At 49.5% G+C, this 17,195-nt stretch overlaps 7 protein-coding genes across 8 annotated transcripts; 2 read left to right on the top strand and 5 right to left on the bottom strand.

The window, feature by feature from the left end:
* Positions 1–25: 25 nt before the first annotated feature.
* Positions 26–5,492, top strand: LOC1278379 (ubiquitin-protein ligase E3C). The gene is made up of 9 exons (XM_061653970.1): positions 26–965; positions 1,049–1,186; positions 1,272–1,905; positions 1,985–2,452; positions 2,528–3,322; positions 3,391–3,535; positions 3,604–3,825; positions 4,571–4,661; positions 4,740–5,492. The coding sequence occupies exons 1-9, from the start codon at positions 630–632 to the stop codon at positions 5,292–5,294; spliced, it is 3,384 nt and encodes a 1,127-aa protein (XP_061509954.1). The 5' UTR covers positions 26–629; the 3' UTR covers positions 5,295–5,492.
* On the bottom strand, positions 5,473–6,062 carry LOC1278359 (DNA-directed RNA polymerases I, II, and III subunit RPABC4). The gene is made up of 3 exons (XM_317833.5): positions 5,869–6,062; positions 5,709–5,801; positions 5,473–5,628 (listed from the first exon to the last, which is right to left on the bottom strand). The coding sequence occupies exons 1-3, from the start codon at positions 5,927–5,929 to the stop codon at positions 5,606–5,608; spliced, it is 177 nt and encodes a 58-aa protein (XP_317833.4). The 5' UTR covers positions 5,930–6,062; the 3' UTR covers positions 5,473–5,605.
* Positions 6,063–6,382: 320 nt separating this feature from the next.
* Positions 6,383–8,350, bottom strand: LOC1278366 (leucine-rich repeat-containing protein 47). The gene is made up of 2 exons (XM_317834.6): positions 7,720–8,350; positions 6,383–7,642 (listed from the first exon to the last, which is right to left on the bottom strand). Exons 1-2 carry the CDS (start codon positions 8,333–8,335, stop codon positions 6,582–6,584), a joined length of 1,677 nt encoding a protein of 558 aa, XP_317834.5. The 5' UTR covers positions 8,336–8,350; the 3' UTR covers positions 6,383–6,581.
* Positions 8,351–8,629: 279 nt separating this feature from the next.
* On the top strand, positions 8,630–11,678 carry LOC1278372 (large subunit GTPase 1 homolog). Its single transcript, XM_061653971.1, has 3 exons — positions 8,630–9,052; positions 9,126–10,667; positions 11,317–11,678. Exons 1-3 carry the CDS (start codon positions 8,960–8,962, stop codon positions 11,554–11,556), a joined length of 1,875 nt encoding a protein of 624 aa, XP_061509955.1. The 5' UTR covers positions 8,630–8,959; the 3' UTR covers positions 11,557–11,678.
* LOC1278356 (RNA polymerase II subunit A C-terminal domain phosphatase SSU72) lies at positions 11,667–14,237 on the bottom strand. Of its 2 annotated transcripts, none has more exons than XM_317836.4 (5): positions 14,101–14,237; positions 13,659–14,049; positions 12,610–12,739; positions 12,400–12,528; positions 11,667–12,149 (listed from the first exon to the last, which is right to left on the bottom strand). In XM_317836.4, the coding sequence occupies exons 2-5, from the start codon at positions 13,889–13,891 to the stop codon at positions 12,048–12,050; spliced, it is 594 nt and encodes a 197-aa protein (XP_317836.3). In that variant the 5' UTR covers positions 13,892–14,049; positions 14,101–14,237; the 3' UTR covers positions 11,667–12,047. The 2 variants fall into 2 exon arrangements, with proteins under 2 accessions (XP_317836.3, XP_061509958.1); XM_061653974.1 differs by having other exon boundaries at positions 13,659–14,032; positions 14,101–14,218.
* A 92-nt stretch (positions 14,238–14,329) lies between these two features.
* Positions 14,330–15,712, bottom strand: LOC1278355 (odorant receptor Or2-like). Its single transcript, XM_061656647.1, has 5 exons — positions 15,541–15,712; positions 15,019–15,451; positions 14,848–14,950; positions 14,446–14,601; positions 14,330–14,380 (listed from the first exon to the last, which is right to left on the bottom strand). The coding sequence occupies exons 1-5, from the start codon at positions 15,710–15,712 to the stop codon at positions 14,330–14,332; spliced, it is 915 nt and encodes a 304-aa protein (XP_061512631.1).
* A 478-nt stretch (positions 15,713–16,190) lies between these two features.
* Positions 16,191–17,106, bottom strand: LOC4577862 (odorant receptor 63a). The gene is made up of 2 exons (XM_317838.2): positions 17,038–17,106; positions 16,191–16,971 (listed from the first exon to the last, which is right to left on the bottom strand). Exons 1-2 carry the CDS (start codon positions 17,104–17,106, stop codon positions 16,651–16,653), a joined length of 390 nt encoding a protein of 129 aa, XP_317838.2. The 3' UTR covers positions 16,191–16,650.
* Between the last annotated feature and the right edge of the window lie 89 nt (positions 17,107–17,195).

Raw genomic sequence — 17,195 nt, 5'->3', positions numbered from 1 at the left:
ACGTTTGACAACTGTCAAGTGACAGCTTGTGCAATAATACAAGAAGAAGGGAGGGGAACGCAAGTAGATGAAAGAGGGGTTTCTGTAAAGTGGTCCCGGTCGTATACACCAACACACACACACACCCGTACCCTCACTCATACATCACCGCGTAAAACAATGGATAAAATCTACTGTTGTGTTATTTGATAAACTTTCCTGTCAAACGGCGAGCACAGGGAAGAGCGCAGGAACAGTGAAAAACAGTTTTCCCCACTTGCAAGCGTAAAAAAGTCCACCCTCCACCCCCTCAAAAGCCAATCTCCCATTCAGATCACGCAATTACTACTCTTGGGGCCATTATCGTCGTCATCATCATCCTCATCGCCAGCAGTCATTCGCTCCTGGCACTTTGGCAGTCTTTGTTTGTTGTTTGTGGGGTGCCAGTATTTTTTTGTGCGACACAGTTTTATTGTTGGTAAACCGAAGACAGGCAATCCTTTCGAGTGCTCCCGTTCTCCAGTGAATTAATTGTCCCTTTTTGGGGAGGAAGGAGCGCGCACCGAAGACGAGAAGGGAGCTCCCTCCCAAGGAACCTTCCCGGTGGTGCATCATCACCAACTAACCTTCCCCGTCCCCAGCCAATCATCATGTTCAGCTTCGATGGAGAGTTCCGGCGCCGGCCGCAGCAAAATCTCGGCGGTGCCTCACTGAAAACCGACCGGCTGACGACGATCCGGAAGGCGCAGCAGGAGCGGCAGAAGCGCGAGGAGGCCCGCCGCCACCAGTGCGGTGCGATCGTGATACAGTCTGCCGTGCGGAGCTTTGTCCAGCGCCAGCACACCAAGCAGCGGGAGCGGGACAAGTTCGACGAGTACCGGCGGGCGCACGGGGCGATACGGGACGGTGGGCAGGATCTGGAGTACTACAGCAAGCGGATCATCTTTTTCTATCAGCATCGCAGCGGTCAGGACGGGGATCGGCTGGTAAGGCCGGGGGGAGGGAGGAGCGTTTTGGAGCAAAAGTTCGTTCGGTTGTGTTAACAGTTCTCGCTTCCTCTTCGTTCCAGATCTTTCTCTGCCAGTACATGATTAAAAACCCGGGCGAAGTGTTCCGGCTGGTGGAGCGGGATCCGATCTGGACGTATCGTATCAAACGGCTGCTTGGGCTGTGTTTGGGCCAGATACTGGTCCCGGAATGTTCACCGGTAAGAAAGAAAATGCGCTGTGATTTATTTCGCTCCTCATGCTAATCACTTTCCGAACATTCTCTCTCTCACTCTCCCTTCACAGACCATACCGATGCGCATGCTAGAAATCTACTCCTCCAATACGTACATCACGAAACACATCCCACCGACCGGTAGCAGCGGCCAGCAGTACATCCAGCGCTACCTCGTCTCCATCTACAGCCATCTGATCGAGCGGCGCTACTTCCGCGTCGTTCGGCAGCTGATCGAAGAGAAGCTGCCGGCAATCGACGAAGACACCACCGCGCTAGCGAACCCGATCGCCGACGCATTGTTCGAGATGCTGTTGCGCCCGCTGCAGCTGATCGATACGGAAGCGCGCGACACGCTCAGCCGCCAGATACTGCAATCGTTCACGTTTAACGTGCTCTCGCCGCAGCTCTCCGACCAGGTGAAGCACTTTGTGCTGCCGGCGTTGGGCGAGCGGACTGATTTCCCCTACTGGACGCTGGTGCGCCACACGGCCGACGAGTACCAGGGTCTGCTGGACTACCGGAGCACGATACTGGTCGACCTGACGACGGAGGACGACGACGACGGTACAGCACCGATGGGATCGCGGCCGGTCGGCACGCCGAAAAAAGCGCGCACCACCAATCGGGTGCAGGACGAGCGGCTACGCTTAACTAGCTCACTTTTGTACTCCCTTTTGAAGCTAGACGAACGACACGTAGATGGTAAGTTTATAGAAGCTTTTTAGTACCAAATTTTGCGTTCATCTAATTGTCTCTCTTCCTCTCTCTCGCGCCCGTTTAGAAACATCAACCTCGAAGGAGCACTTCCGTGCCTACCTCAAAGTGGTCGCCTCGATGGTGGACAACATTACCAAACTACCTCGAAAGACGATCCGCTCTTCGATCAACCGGCCGCTGGACGATTCGAGCGATTCCGACTCGGACGGGGAGGACGGACCGGCGCTGGGTCCGCGCGAGGCCGCCCTGCTGCACGCCGTCATCGGTATGCTGAACGAGCGGCGCCGCGTATCGTTCACCGTGCGCCTGATCGACACGGTGCTGGACGATCCGCTGGCGGTGCAGCACCTCTGCCAGATCTGCCACCAGCTGATGACGTACAACCGGATGGCGGTGTACGAGTACAAGCTGCTGTACATGCTCGCGTCCAAGCCGCTGATCATCCGGGGGCTGTGGTACACGCTGACCGCGCACAGCACCGGCCAGCTGTTTAGCTCCCCGATCGTGCGTCTCTCGAAGGGAATCAACATCTGTAAGTAGATAGTTTTCCTTCTTTTTTTTTGAATGAATTATGCAATTGAACGCAATTTCCCACGCTTCCCAACAGCGAAGGAAGATTCCGACCGTACCATTCCGATTCTGGCCTCGTTCTGCGCACTGTTCGGGCGGCTGATCGCCTCCCTGCACGACGGCGAGTTCGTGCAGGAGAACGTACTGCCCGGCACGGTGAGCAGCATCATGCCGTTCAGCATACCGGAGCTCATACCGCTCAGCACCACGCTGAAGGAGATCTCGCTCGGGCTGGTCGAGCTCGCCTTTCCCGAAACGCGCTCCAGCCTGCACGAAAACTATCGCACGATGATATCGTCCCTGAGCGGCGGGGAGGCGCGCAGCTTCGGCGGCACGGGCTCACTCGTCGGCAGGCAGCGCAGCCAACCGTACGAGCAGAACCGCCAGATATGGCCCCACCTGCTCAAGGTGTGCGTTTCGCTGCTGCGCCAGATACACACGCGCGATCTGCGCCGCTGCTTCTGTCCCGAGGGACACTGGACGGCGCAAAACCTTAACCTGCCGCTAGACAAACCGACCGATCTGCACCTGTCGCGCGGTTCGCGGCGTGGCCCCCGGCCCTTCCAGCCGATCAGGGACTTTACGCGGGAAGACATCGAGGACGGCCCGCCGCTATCGACCAAGCAGATCCGTTCGATCACGATCCTGCGCGAGATACCGTTCGTGGTGCCGTTCAATACGCGGGTCGGCGTGTTTCAGGGGCTGGTGGCGGCGGACAAGCTGCGGACGCAGGGCGACCTGCAAGGGTTTCTCCAGGGACCGTCGATACATCTCACCGTCCGGCGGTCCCATCTGTACGAGGATGCGTTCGACAAGCTCAGCCCCACGAATGGTAAGAAAGGAAAAACGGGAAGTTGTTTCGTTGTCACACGGAATAACGCTTTTCTGCCCTTCTTTCAGAACCCGATTTGCGGCCCAAATTCCGCATCGAAATGGTCAACTCGGTGGGGCTGCGGGAGGCCGGCATCGACGGCGGAGGCGTATTTCGCGAGTTTCTGTCCGAGCTGATCAAGCTGGCGTTCGATCCACATCGCGGATTTTTCATGTAAATTTCATTGCCGCTGGAAGCTTCATTTTCCGGTTCGTCGCTTACTTTGGTTTTCTATTGCACAGGATAACGAAAGACAACATGCTCTATCCGAACCCGTGCGTGGGGAAGATTGTGGAAGACTTCCAGCGCCACTACTACTTCATCGGCCGCATCCTCGGCAAGGCACTGTACGAGAATCTGCTGGTGGAGCTACCGTTGGCCGAGTTTTTCCTCTCCAAGCTGGCCGGCAAACACTCCGACGTGGATGTGCATCAGCTGGCCTCGCTGGATCCGGTGCTGTATAGGTATGGCGTTGCGATGGAACGGCTCCAACCAGTGCTGCAAAAGGTCATGAGCATCACGAGATGTTCACCAACGAAAATAATTAACTTTTTCGTGGTAGCTTGATGGTCCAGTGCTGCCAAATGCCACTGTTTCAGCCACCAACACTCATGACTGAAACGAAACTGAAATCAGCGTCACGTACACAACTGAGATGATCAGATGTGAGATTCAAACAATTGGTGGATCAATCACATGCTTGGTGACCCTTTTTGTTTGGCACCCAACTCTTGCTCACTCACTTGGCCATGACATTTTGTGGTGGTGATAATCACGACATTCTTGGAATGTGCTTGACGTGTGGTTGCAAAAGCAGCAAAAAAATTGGTCACACAAAATGTCACCAAGTATGTGATGGTCGCACCAACTGTTTGAGTCTCACCTCTGATCATCACAGTAGAGCTTATAACGCTGACATGATTTTGTTTCAGCTGATCATGACTATGCGAGTGACATTTTGCAGAACTGATCACAGCAAAAAAAAGTCATGAGATAGTGACTAGCCAAGCGTTGGTCGTAAAAATGTCATGAAACATGCATTGGTCACACTAATCGTTTTGAGTATCACCTCTGATCATTACAATTGAGTACGGGACGCTGACATGGATTTTGTTTCACGAAGATTTTTTTAATGACATTTCACAGCACTGATTCTAACGACCTTAGGGGCGCAATTTTAACTCCAAAATTCGTTTCCCTTTTTTTTAGAAATTTAATGTCTCTAAAAGCGTACGAAGGGGATGTGGCTGATTTAGGGTTAGATTTTACTATCGTCTGTGATGCGTTAGGTGAAACAAAGGTAGGAAAATGGGCTTGTTGCCCCCACCCACTCGTGCCTCTTTTTGCGCATTCTAATTCTCCTCACTCATCCACACAGGTGGAGGAGCTAAAACCGAACGGTACGAACATCATCGTCAACTCGACGAACCGCATCGAGTACATCCAGCTGATGGCGGACTTTAAGTTGAACCAGCAGATCCGGGCCCAGTGTGCCGCCTTCCGCCAGGGGCTCGCGAACGTGCTGCCGATCGAGTGGCTGTACATGTTCAGCAACAAGGAGCTGCAGGTGCTGATCTCGGGCGCGGAAATACCGGTCGACGTGCACGATCTGCGGCAGCACACGCGCTACGGTGGGGACTTTTCGCTCGAGCACCACACGATCCAGCTGTTCTGGAAGGTGGTCGAGCAGTTCGATGACATCCAGCGCCGGCTGCTGCTGAAGTTCGTCACAAGCTGCTCGCGCCCGCCGCTGCTCGGGTTCAAGGATCTCGATCCACCGTTCTACATACAGAATGCGGGCGACACGGATCGACTGCCGTCGGCCAGCACGTGCATGAATCTGCTGAAGCTGCCGGCGTTCGAGGAGGAGGACGTACTGCGGGAGAAGCTACTGTACGCGATACAGAGCGGGGCCGGCTTTGAGCTGAGTTAATGCAGACGCAACCGTGTTCTTAGGAGGTGTGGCGCCGCTTTTTTTGTTTGTTTCGGTGTGAAAGTAGCGTGTAATAGTGACGGAAGCGAAACGGTGAGTGCGGAGCATATGACACAACATCCGGGGGAATTACTAAAAAAAAAAAAAAAAAAAAAAACAAAACAAAACAAATACAGAATGTGTGAGAGAGATATATATCAATACCGATTTATTGTTTCTGTTCCGGCGTTTTTACTGCTTCCGAACAATCTATGGAAAGGTTCTTACAAGATACGTGGTCAAAACAGCGTTGCAACAGTCTCTCCTTCCGTCTATCTGGCATCAAAGACGATAACTACAGGGAAAGGGGAAACAAGCCGATCGTTAGTGTATTTCGGGGCTTCCTTCTTCTAATTTTAAAATGCATCTACTTACGTCGCTTCGTGCGCTTCTTGTACATAATACGGTAACCACACTCGCGGCAACGGATCGGATCCCTCGGGCGCATCTCATTCTCATGGTGGCATTCTACGCAACAAGAAATTCCCCCAATTTAGTAGGCACAGTGAATCAGCCGGCATCAAGCCACACTTACCTCCGCACACGTAAATCATTGCCGTTTTCAGCACCGTATCCTTGGAGCTGGGTTCCGACATTGTGGTGCGCTATTTGGGGATGGAAATTGCAGAGGAATATTCACCGAACGCACGTGAAAAACACTATTCCGCCGTGAATCGCGCGTGCAAATGCTTTGCTCCCCGCCTGGCCAAGCAAAGCCCAAAACAAACCGCTGCTGTCAATGGAGCTGTCAAAGCAGGGCTGTGTGAAAGCGTTTATGTCGACTATGTCGACAACGGTCGAAATTCAATTTGATATGGAGTTATTTAAAAGATCGGTTGTGAATTTAACTCATTTTATAGAATTTTATTTTGCTTTGCGTTGGAAATAAGTGAAACTGTGTACTGTTTCTTTTTTTAAATATTTTTCAATGGTTTAAGGTTAAAGTGTCGAATAGCGATTGAAATTAACTCGTGCACAAAAGAAAGGATTCGATTTTTTCTTGCATTTATTATACGATAAACATAAACAATTGTAAACAGTCCATGGTCTTCATGAGTTCAACCAAAGAACATTTATTAGTTGTATAAATCCGTGTATAAATTCAAAACGTGTCGTGATTTGTGTGTCGCTCTTTATGTACTGAAAGTAATTTCACTTTGTAAGCTAATCCGGTAGAATCTTATTCCCAATCGCAAATCGGTAAGTATGAGTTAAAAGTTAAAAAAATCCCCTTGACAAAACTCTGCCTTAGGCCATTTCCACCACAATTCGTTTCGCTTCATCCCCGCACAGATCGCCCTTGCCGGGGAACACGGAGTGCGGCTTACCCTCGTGGTCGTACAGCTGCACCTGTTCCACCGTGAGCGTCACGGCTCGATCGTACCGAACCGTTGCCACCCGTTCGGCCGCTTCTTTGGCGATGGCTTTCGATTTTTTCTTCCTCTCACCGGCTGCTGGGGGCTGCTCGGTCGCAGCAGCTACCCCACCGGAAACGACCTCCACATCCATCAGCAGCATACGCTCCAGCAGCACGTTCATGACGCGCACGCACGGCCCATGGCCAACGCTGCTCGTCACCTCGAGCAGCAGATCGGTGGTGGTAGCGGATACCTTCGTCTCATCACAGTTTGTTAGCGGCGGCAGGCTGATCACCTTCTGCTCGTCGCTCAGATACGCAAACAGTTCCCTCGCCGTCAGCAGCGTAATGTACTTGTGCACGCCCGAGTACGTGTTGCGCTTCTTTTCCTTGCGCAGCAGCTCGGCCTGGTGGCACAGGTCGGCGTAATACTGTTCGGCCGTCACCTTACCCTGGGCGGCGCTGCCAAGCGCGGTGATTTCAATCTCAGCCGGCGGTGCAGCGTGGTACCGCAACGCACCCTTCACTTTGGCCAGATCGTGCGTCGCAATGGTGGCCAGCTGGCGCCGGTTACACTCGGTGTCGTGCAGCGTGTTTTGCAGCTGAAGAAACTTTTTCAGGTTCGCGATCGGGAACGAGCGTACGATGCAGAGCACGATGTGCGGACGGGTACTACGTGCTTCCTGCGTGAACGTTACCTTCGGTGCGCTAGCCGTTGCTTTGCGGACGATTATTTTAAGCTGAGCTTCTTCCTGCTCTTTCTCTGGCGCTCCATTGGGGGGTGGAACCATCTGCTGCCCGTTGCTAACGGTGGTTGGATTCTCTTTGGGCGTTTGCTTCGGTGGTTGGTACCCGTTCTTCTCGACGTAATCGAGCACCTGCTTGCTGCGGCACTGGTCTACCAGCTTTAGCAAACGTTTATCCTTGAGCGGGTTGCCCTTCAGGTTAAATTCTGTTGTTGTTGAAAAGAAAGAACAAAATAGGATAATAAAAGCTCACAATCCAATCAAAGCATGCTTTGCCGCTTACCCTTCAGTTTCGCGCACTTGGCAATGTACTTGGGCACCTGTTCGATTTTGTTGTCGCCCACGTTCAGCACGCGCAGTATCTGCTGCCGCGTAAGCTCTTCCGGCAGCGCCACGATACTGTTCTTCTCCAGGTTAACCTCCGTTAGATGGTGCACCTCGCCGATGTGGAACTGTGGCACTTCCGCGAGCTCGTTGCCGGACAGGTTGCAAACGCTCAGCCGGTCCAGCGCACTAAGATCCAACTTCTTGAGCTGATTGAAGGAAAGGTTTAGCGTTGTCAGGGAGCGCAGCTTGCTAAACTCGCCCGGCACCTCCGTCAACCTGTTGCCGGACAGGTCGAGCACCTTCAGCTCGCCCAGCTGGCCGATCGTTGCCGGCAGTTGTGCAATTTTGTTTCGATACAGCAGCAGCGACTGCAGATGAGTCAGACTGTCGATGCGTGGTGAAATCCGATCCAGTGGTGTGTCATTCACGTCCAGCAGGTTCAGGGCGGACAGCTGGTACACCGCATCGTCCAGACTGCCGCCGTTTTTCACAATCCGTTCCGATACGCTGGCACCGGTCAGCTTGAGCTCGCGCCGATTTTCACTCTTCACGGCTTCCACCTCGGGCCACATGGTTGTGGTTTTTGGGTCGGAAGTTTAAGGGGATTGGTACACTTTTCAGACGAAAACTGAGGAGTAACGCGTTCTATTCCGCGTCGCTTTTAATTGCTATTTGCGCTGCACATGAAAAAACGTGTTTGTGTATGTTTGCTTTTATTTGCGCCCGGACGGCTGATGCAAGAATGCAAATGATTGAAGGAAGTGCTGCCAAACAAGGAGTAGAGATTTTTGAAACAATACTGGAAATAGCATAAATTTTAATCCCTTTCTTGATACATGATGTGGAGTAATGCAATGCAAATTGTTTTATTTTTACATATTGTTAATTAATTGAGCTTATGTTCTGATTATTTTTTGGCCTTTTTGTTTTGGTCTTCATAAAAATCAAATAAATTACTGTTTATCTGGCAGCACTGTACCAACTGTCAAACGACTGTTTTCGTAGCAGCCCATGTGCTATTTGTTTATGTGCAGCAATTTCGTCACCATTGGTCGGCGAAAGAGGGTGTTGTTGGAAAAATTAGACGAAAAACGTGCTTTTAAATTAAGTAAAAGGCTAAAACGCATACAGAGACACTGTATGAAGGTGTTGCAGTGTATTTTTTGTGATATTTAATAGTGTAGATCCGTTAAATCATGGGTAAAAAGAAGGCTAATCAGTTGGGCCGATCTCTGATCAAGGACCGGTTCGGCCAAGGGAATCGAAAAACGGTTGCCGATGGAAGCATGGTAAGTTGCTTCTATTCCACCCAAACACACACACACATACTCTGTCTTCACCAAACGTGAATCTCCATTCCAGCTCCACACCACCGAAGTGCAGGACGGGTACGATTGGGGCCGGCTGAACCTGCAATCCGTGACGGAGGAATCCTCCTTCCAGGAGTTTCTTCGCACCGCCGAACTAGCCGGCACCGAGTTCCAGGCGGAGAAGCTTAACATCACGTACGTCAACCCCAAGTCGAAGGTGGGCCTGCTGACCACGAACGAGCGGGTGGAGATCATCAAGAAGCAGGTCGACATGAAGGACCTGCTAAAGATACCGCGCCGCCCCAAGTGGACGAAGGACACGACGGCCGAGGAGCTGCTGCTCGCGGAAAACGCTTCCTTTCTCGAGTGGCGCCGCGGGCTGGTGGCGCTCCAGGAGCAGGACGGCATGCTGATGACACCGTACGAGAAGAATCTCGACTTCTGGCGCCAGCTGTGGCGTGTGGTCGAGCGGAGCGACATCGTCGTGCAGATAGTGGACGCCCGCAATCCGCTGCTCTTCCGGACGGAGGATCTGGAGCGGTACGTGCAGGAGGTTGACCCGAACAAGATGAACATGATACTGCTGAACAAGTCGGACTTTCTGACGGCCGAACAGCGCGTCCACTGGGCAAAGTATTTCGACGGGCAGGGCGTTCGGGTGGCATTTTACTCGGCCGTGCTAGCGGCGGAAGAGGCCAAGAAGGAGCAGGAAGCGGAGGAAGCAGCGCAGCAAGCTGCCCAAAACGGGGATCAAGCAGATGACGAAGAGGAGGAGGAGGAGAAGGAGCAGGAGGAGGTTAAGGAGCGGTTGGGAAATTTAAAACTGTCCGTTGACAGGGCTGAAAAGACGCTGGAAAAGATAGAGGAAAAAATCGAGGACCTTGCGCGCGAGGAGGACGCAGAGCCGGGCGCGATTCGGAACAGCTCCAAGCTGCTCACGAATGCCGAGCTGATTGCGCTCTTCAAAAGCCTGCACCGGGCGGAACGTGTCACCAAAGACGTCGTGACGGTCGGGCTGGTCGGGTACCCGAACGTCGGCAAGAGCAGTACGATCAATGCGGTCTTTCTCGAGAAAAAAGTGTCCGTTTCGGCGACGCCCGGCAAAACGAAACACTTCCAAACGCTGTACGTCGACAGCGAGCTGATGTTCTGCGACTGTCCCGGGCTGGTGATGCCAAGCTTCTGCATCACCAAGGCGGACATGATACTGAACGGCATCTTGCCGATCGACCAGATGCGGGACCATGTGCCGCCGGTCAATCTGCTCTGTACGCTCATTCCACGCCACATCCTCGAGGACACGTACGGCATAATGATTTCGAAACCGCTCGAGGGTGAGGATCCGAATCGGCCCCCGTACTCGGAGGAGCTGCTGCTAGCGTTCGCGTACAACCGAGGCTTTATGACGGCCAATGGGCAGCCGGACCAGTCGCGCGGCTCCCGGTACGTGCTGAAGGACTACGTCAATGGGAAGCTGCTGTACTGCTACGCACCGCCCGGGGTTGTGCAGGACGAGTTTCACCGCTTTCCGGCACGGAAGAAGGAGGAGGCAGACATTAAGCTGCTTCCACCGAGACAGCAGCGCGCGATGAAGGTGCGTTCCGACTAGTGGAGGTAGTTCGGAATCGGACCTACCCGATTCCGATTTCGTGTTTCAAATCATTTCTGGATTAGATTTCGATTCCGGAGTCGGTTCCTGAATTGATTCCGCGATTGGAATCAGCTCCGGAATCAGAATCGACTCCGGAATCGCAATCGTCCTTGGAATCAATCCGGTAACGGAATTATCTCCAGAAATGGAATTAGCTCCGGAATGAGAAACAGTTCTTGAATTGAAATAAGTTTCAAAAGCGAAATCTTTCCGGGAATCTCCATGAGAATTTATGGATCATCATTGGACCCAAACGCCTAACCAAATCCGGAGCTAATTCCTATTCTGGAGCCGATTCCAATTCCAGAGCCGATTCCGATTCCAGAAACGGTTCCAATTTCGGAGCCGATTCAAATTCCGAATTTCATTCCAATTTGGGAGCCGATTCCGATTCCGGAGCCGATTCCGTTAACAATTCCGGAGCCAATTCCGGAAACTGATTCCGGATTTGCTATCCGGAATCGATTCCAGAAAACTTAGAAGCCAGCCGGAATCGATTCCGACAAAAACTTCATTTTTACCAACACTAGTTCCGACCACGGCCACGTGCTGATGAAAGCGAAACGTTAATATTGTTGCTTTGTTTTTTTAGATGAACCTGAAAAAATCCAGTACAGACGTTGACGAACAGTTCTTCAAGGAGCGAGCATCGCACGGTTTAGTGAAGGGGCGCAGTGACTTCCCGAACGTTCGACCGATCGGACCATCGGGCAGCGCGGCGACATTGTCAACGACTGACGGTGTGATCGTGGCGGGCAAACCGTGGAAGCACCAGAAGCGTGAAAAGCGTGAAAAGCTAAGGCGCAAGTACGCGCACCTCGATCAACACTAATCGCTTCGATCGATCGTTGGAGCGTGCGTGGAATTGGGGGGAAGGGGTTCAATTACATAGTATGTTGTCCTATGTGTATAGATTTAACAAAAATAAAAAAATAATCGCTCTACACTTCCAAATACCCTGTGTGCTGTTTGCTGTTGTTCAACTTTAATGTCGTCTCTGCGTGTGTGCATTGGTGTAGCAATTTTACAATTTTTGCAAATGATAATGCAAATTAGTTTAAACAAAAACACGTACACACACACACACACACACACACAATTCCTTTAACGTGTTTGTTTTCCAGCGCGAAACAAAACTGAAATTGGTCCAAAAATTTATCAAAATAAAATAATTGTCACTAGCATGCATCATTTTGCCATTTTTTTGTCCTGTCGTGCTGTGTGTGTGTGTTTCGCTATTTCCATTCAGCTTGCCGGGGGAGCTGGGGCTGGGACAGGCCATTCAAAAAGAGGGAAAAAGGGATTCTGGATGCAGTAGAAGCTCTAGTAGAACTGTACACAGTGCAGTACACTGCGCTGGCATTTGTTCTCGAAATCGTGCAGCAGCTCGTCGATATCGTTGTCCAGGTCTTCGCTTTGAGCCATCTACAAGAAGAGAGGAAAAAGAGAAATCGAATGAACGGGATTGAAGACAAGCGAAGCGAAGGGAATTAATACAAAATGAAAAGTGAATTGTTTAGCATCGAATAAACACAAACAAACGATTCCTTTGGAAATATATCTGTTTTTTTTATTTGCATTCACCCTTGCATTAACAAACAGGAGCATTAATCGAAAAACAAAAAAACTACCTATAATACAAATTAAGCAAATAAAAATCTCCTTCTTCACTTACCATCGTTATCAGATCACAGATGAGAAACGCGCCAACCGTCGCCTCCTCGTGGTTGTCCTGTATGTCAATGTTGATCACGTGCACCGGCAGGTTGTAGCTGGGAGTTTTCGATTCCATAAATTCTATCACCTGCAAAATAGATGTAGCGCATTCGTATTACTGTGCCAATGTGTGTTCTACATTCTATCAGCAGCTATTGCTTTTCCCAACCTGATCGTAAACTCGCTCCTCGCACGTGACCAGCACATCGAACCGCTCCGTGCAGAGCTGAAACTTTTCCGGGCAGGATTTTATTCGCCTATTGCGATCGAGCATGTGTAGTAGGCCGTTCTGTGTGTAGCTGTGCAGTCGCATTAGCGGTTGTTAAGGAAAATATCTTGTTTGCGTTTTGGAAATGTGTTGTTGGTGGTTTTTGGTGTAATAAAAGGATAGCAATATTGGTGCAGTAGCGCACCATTAGCATGGCAACATGTCAACAAATTTAATTTTTAGACTAAAAATCGCCCCTTGAATGAAACCGATTTTAAACTTTAATACAACAACGGTAGACGGTTATATAAAAGAATTTAAAGAAACTTCCTATCCAAATGGAAGAAAGCGACGTTAGCTACATAGAATGGTTATCAACGTTCTTGGCTAGGTTATTGTGAAGAAATGTATGGAGGTTGCATTTATGCATTTACCTTTTTAAACTGTTCCAGAAGGGATTATTTGTGGCACAAAACCGGTGATGGTTGTTCCGCATAGTTAAAAACTATATTATTTAGCACAATCTCTATAAATGGCTTTAAACTGCTTTGTCTCTTGCGGGCTTAATTAAAAGAGCAATAGTCTTGCCACTTCAAGCGATGCGGTATGTATGTAGGTTTGTATGGTATTATTTACATTTTCTAACAATCGCATGTATAGTCTTGCCGTCCCGAGTGTTAGTTAAAAATTAAAAACAGAAACATGAACTTGACCGTAATTCTTTTAAAATGAGTTGAATCTTTCGATAATTTGTGATTTCAACTATGCGTGTGTGCTTTCGTAGACTAAGTGAAGAAAAAAAGGGTTTAACAGTTAATTTAATTTCTGATATACGGTTTTGTAGAAGTGAGACACCGTGCGACAACCCCCTAAATCCCTGAAATTGTAATTAATTTATCCACCGTTGTAAAAAGAGGGTTTCCTCTTTCCCCAATCCCATTCGTTGCCGATCGCCGATCCAAGCATCATTATTACGTGAAGCAACAAAAATGAGAGAGAAAAAAGGATACTATTGCTTGTCTTTCGCGGCCAAATCGTTGTAGATGTCGTCGTACGTGGTGCCGAACTCGTACACGTTCGGCCGGTCCGCTGCCGTGCCGGGAAGCTTCACCTTGTCGCCCGTACCGAACGACCGTACCTTGAATCGCTTTTTCGCCAGAAACCCGTGCGCCTCCATCGATCGGTTCATGTTGGACGAACAGATCACGGCTATGGAGAGTGGGCTAACGTACGCTTGGCTCATCGTTTCCGGCACCGTTGTTGTTCCGGCCGGTTTTGTTGTTTACTGCGTTCTGTTCTCGTTTTGCTCCCGTGTTTTCCCCCCTGGTGGTGCCGCCTTTCGTTTTGCGGAGCGTTTTGGCTGCTGGCCGGCGGCTTCTCTACCCTACAATGAAAAGAATACTGTCGGTACGTTATTGTGTGTGTTTATTATGGAAATTAGCTGTTACGAACAGTAAATAAACGCTAAAATCGTAGGACTTGTGGCCAATGTTTTCGTATCCAATGCGCTGCGGGTAATAACAGCAGCAAAAATTGTACCCTGTCCTTCAGCTGTCAAAGGTGCAAACGTCAAAGTAGCCAAAAGACGTCACTGCGTGCAGGGGCGCTCTCGGTGCTGCGTGCGTCCAACAAACAGAAGACAGTGCGAAAAGGCCATTTTCAGGGTGGGAAACAGCAGCTCCTAAAATTGCTCCTTCAGTACTACGTAAAATGAATAGGACATCTTGAGCATCTGAAACGAAAAGTAAGGCAAGTAAGATGCATTCTTCAGAATTTTCAAACTGTAATTAATGTTACCTTGCCAAACTGGGCCACATTGACGAAGCGAAACTTGCCCGCCGTTACGCCGAGCGGTTTTTGGGATCGTTGCAGTAGCAGGCGAAGTTTGCGGCGCATCGAAATGGAAAACTTGTACCACTCGCTATCGTAAATGGCGAGGGCAACGCTATAGCTCTAGTGGAAAAGGGGAAAAATCGAAAACAGAATTTGGAATTACTTTTTGAACCTTCAGACAAAGGGTATCCAATGCACCTCCGTGGTTAGATCTGTTCCGAAGTAGCAGTAGCCGTAAGTTTCCACCGTCACCAAAATGATCTGGACACAGACATTCGCCACCGTCGAGCTGAAACCCTGGGCGAAAATTCACCTTCACTAAAATGGATTTAATTAAGTTAAACGAAAAGAAGAGAATGCTATTACCGTCACCGCTATGTAGAGGATGAGACTGCACCAGATCATTGTACACTGAATGAACTGCACGAAAAACACCCAGCGGAATGTTGTCTCCAGCAGGAACACGCAGCTAGGATGTGCACGGGTCAGACACACTCAAGTTATTTCCTGCAAAACTTTTAATTTGAATTTACTTACTCAAGTACCCGCTGATGCATGGAAATGATCTCGTTCAGCTCCTTTTCCGCTCGGTCTTGCGCTACTCTCGCTAGACAGTGAATTCGGAGTGCAACGAGCTTCAGCATGGCCGAACAGTACTTAACATTGCTGAAAATGGTCAGCAGCTTTGTGCCACCGGTAAATCCGAGCGTATAGATCGTGGGCCACATAATGGCCACATAAAACGTATAGTGCGCCATCGAAGTCCGGATGTGAAGGAAGTACAACTCTTCCTCGAGGTGCAGCACGTGCTCGACCGGTTCCGTGCTGTTGCGCACAGCAAAGTAGGCGGAATAGGTCGTCCAGACGGGCATGAACCAAAAGAACGTTGCCATGGAAAAGTGACAGCAGCAGTAAATTTTGGAGAACCGATCGACCCGTCGGTTCACTGAGATCAGGTACTCTCCCAGCTCTGTGGGTAGGTCTTGGAGGACTGAAAGTGTAGCAGTGTTACGAAGGCTGTTGCGAAGGTTTGGAACAATCGATTGGCTGCATACTCACCTAGAGCTGCCAGATCCTGCAGCTGATGCACCAATCGCTCGTAGTTGTCGCGTTGAAAGGAAAACATTAGCATGCCGAAGAAAGCGTTCGATTCGAACATCAGCTCGGCCGTGCCGCGTACCGCAATCTCGAGATCTGGATAACCGAAAAGCACTTTGGGTAGGACCACCATCGCGCAGAAGTAGGAAAAGATGAGATAAAAGCGGTACCGCTGGGAACGGTCACCCCACAGTCCGGCAATGGTTTGAATTCGCAGTAGAAACGGCATCACTGCTGTTTCATCCTTTAATTTTGGAAGTACCATCGTGCGTTTGTCTTGAGGCTTTCCGAAGGAAGTAATGAGACGAAGTCGCTCAGAAGGCATCTATTTTATTCCTCCTCGCGAACTGAGGTCTGACGGACGACACAATAATTGCTTCTTGATGTGTTCAGCCCCGATTAAGGTAGGTATCGTTTGCAGTTCAATTATCTCGACATTGACATTGATACTATCAATCGAAAGGGTTTAATGAGAAGAGATTCTGTTCATTGGTAGCGATTGTGATTAGCCTGGCCATACTAAAATAGCAAACAACGTAGGAGTATTTAAAGGCTCTGTATCACTCATAAATAAGAATCTTTTTCTCAACATTTCACGTCCAATCAGCAGCAAGAACAAGACAAAGTCCAGGAAATGGAGTAATACATACGTATCAATCCGTAGGGGCATATAAAAAATAGAATTGCCCTTGAAATAATGTGTTGGAACATTAGTGTTTAAATTCTCCCTGAACACCTCCATGACTTCCTACATCAATTAATCAGTTCCAGTGGTAGGAATAATTGAAGATCTTTGTCTGGATAGGTCCAGGACCAACATCTGGACAAATATTTAGCACCAAACCAGTTCCGAGGCAATAATGGGATAGATTCGGTAATATGTAGTTCCAGAACTTGGATAGGTTCTTGGGACATTTCATGCCTCGCCCTAAGTTCAAAATTGTTTTGAGAATTGGTTCCAAAACCAGGAACCGGTCATGGCCAAGATCATATTATGACATCTAGATTAAATTCTAGATCTAATATAGATTCGGAAAACTTCATTCGTTGCCAAGCCAAAAAAAAAAACATTCACTGTACATCCATCTTTATTACATCCTTAAGTACGACGTAAGCAGAGTAGGATAAGTTGACAATCCTGCTAAATTCTTCCAAATTAACGCGAAAAAACTTCCCCACCGTTATGTGTGCATGCCTTTGCGACTGTCTCAACATCATCCTAATGCTGCTGCGAAAGGCTATTGGGTAGTTGTACCACCGTGTAGCATAGAGTGCGTGCTCCAGCAGCTGCTGTTTTGTCGCAAGCCGCGTCCCAAGTAAACAATACAGGAAAGTTTCCGCAGTGGCAAGAAAAAACATTACCACCACGGTAACCGATTGTAGCGAGATGCCCTGTAATAGAAAGTTCAATTATAGCCATCTTTTTGTTTTTGGATTTCCAAACAAGACAAAACTAACCACGTTCGTTAGATAGATGAGAGAAATGCTCCAGTTTAACACGCAGGTCAACCACTGCAGCATCAGCATCGATCGGATTGACGTGTTCAAAAGCCTAATGCATTTCAGTAAACCACTGTGCATCTGCCCCACGTTGCGTATGGCGCTGGCAGTTCGTT

The sequence above is a fragment of the Anopheles gambiae genome, chromosome 3, assembly GCF_943734735.2.
Source record: "Anopheles gambiae chromosome 3, idAnoGambNW_F1_1, whole genome shotgun sequence".
Lineage (NCBI taxonomy): Eukaryota > Metazoa > Arthropoda > Insecta > Diptera > Culicidae > Anopheles > Anopheles gambiae.
This window is presented reverse-complemented; position numbering and strand designations above follow the sequence as displayed.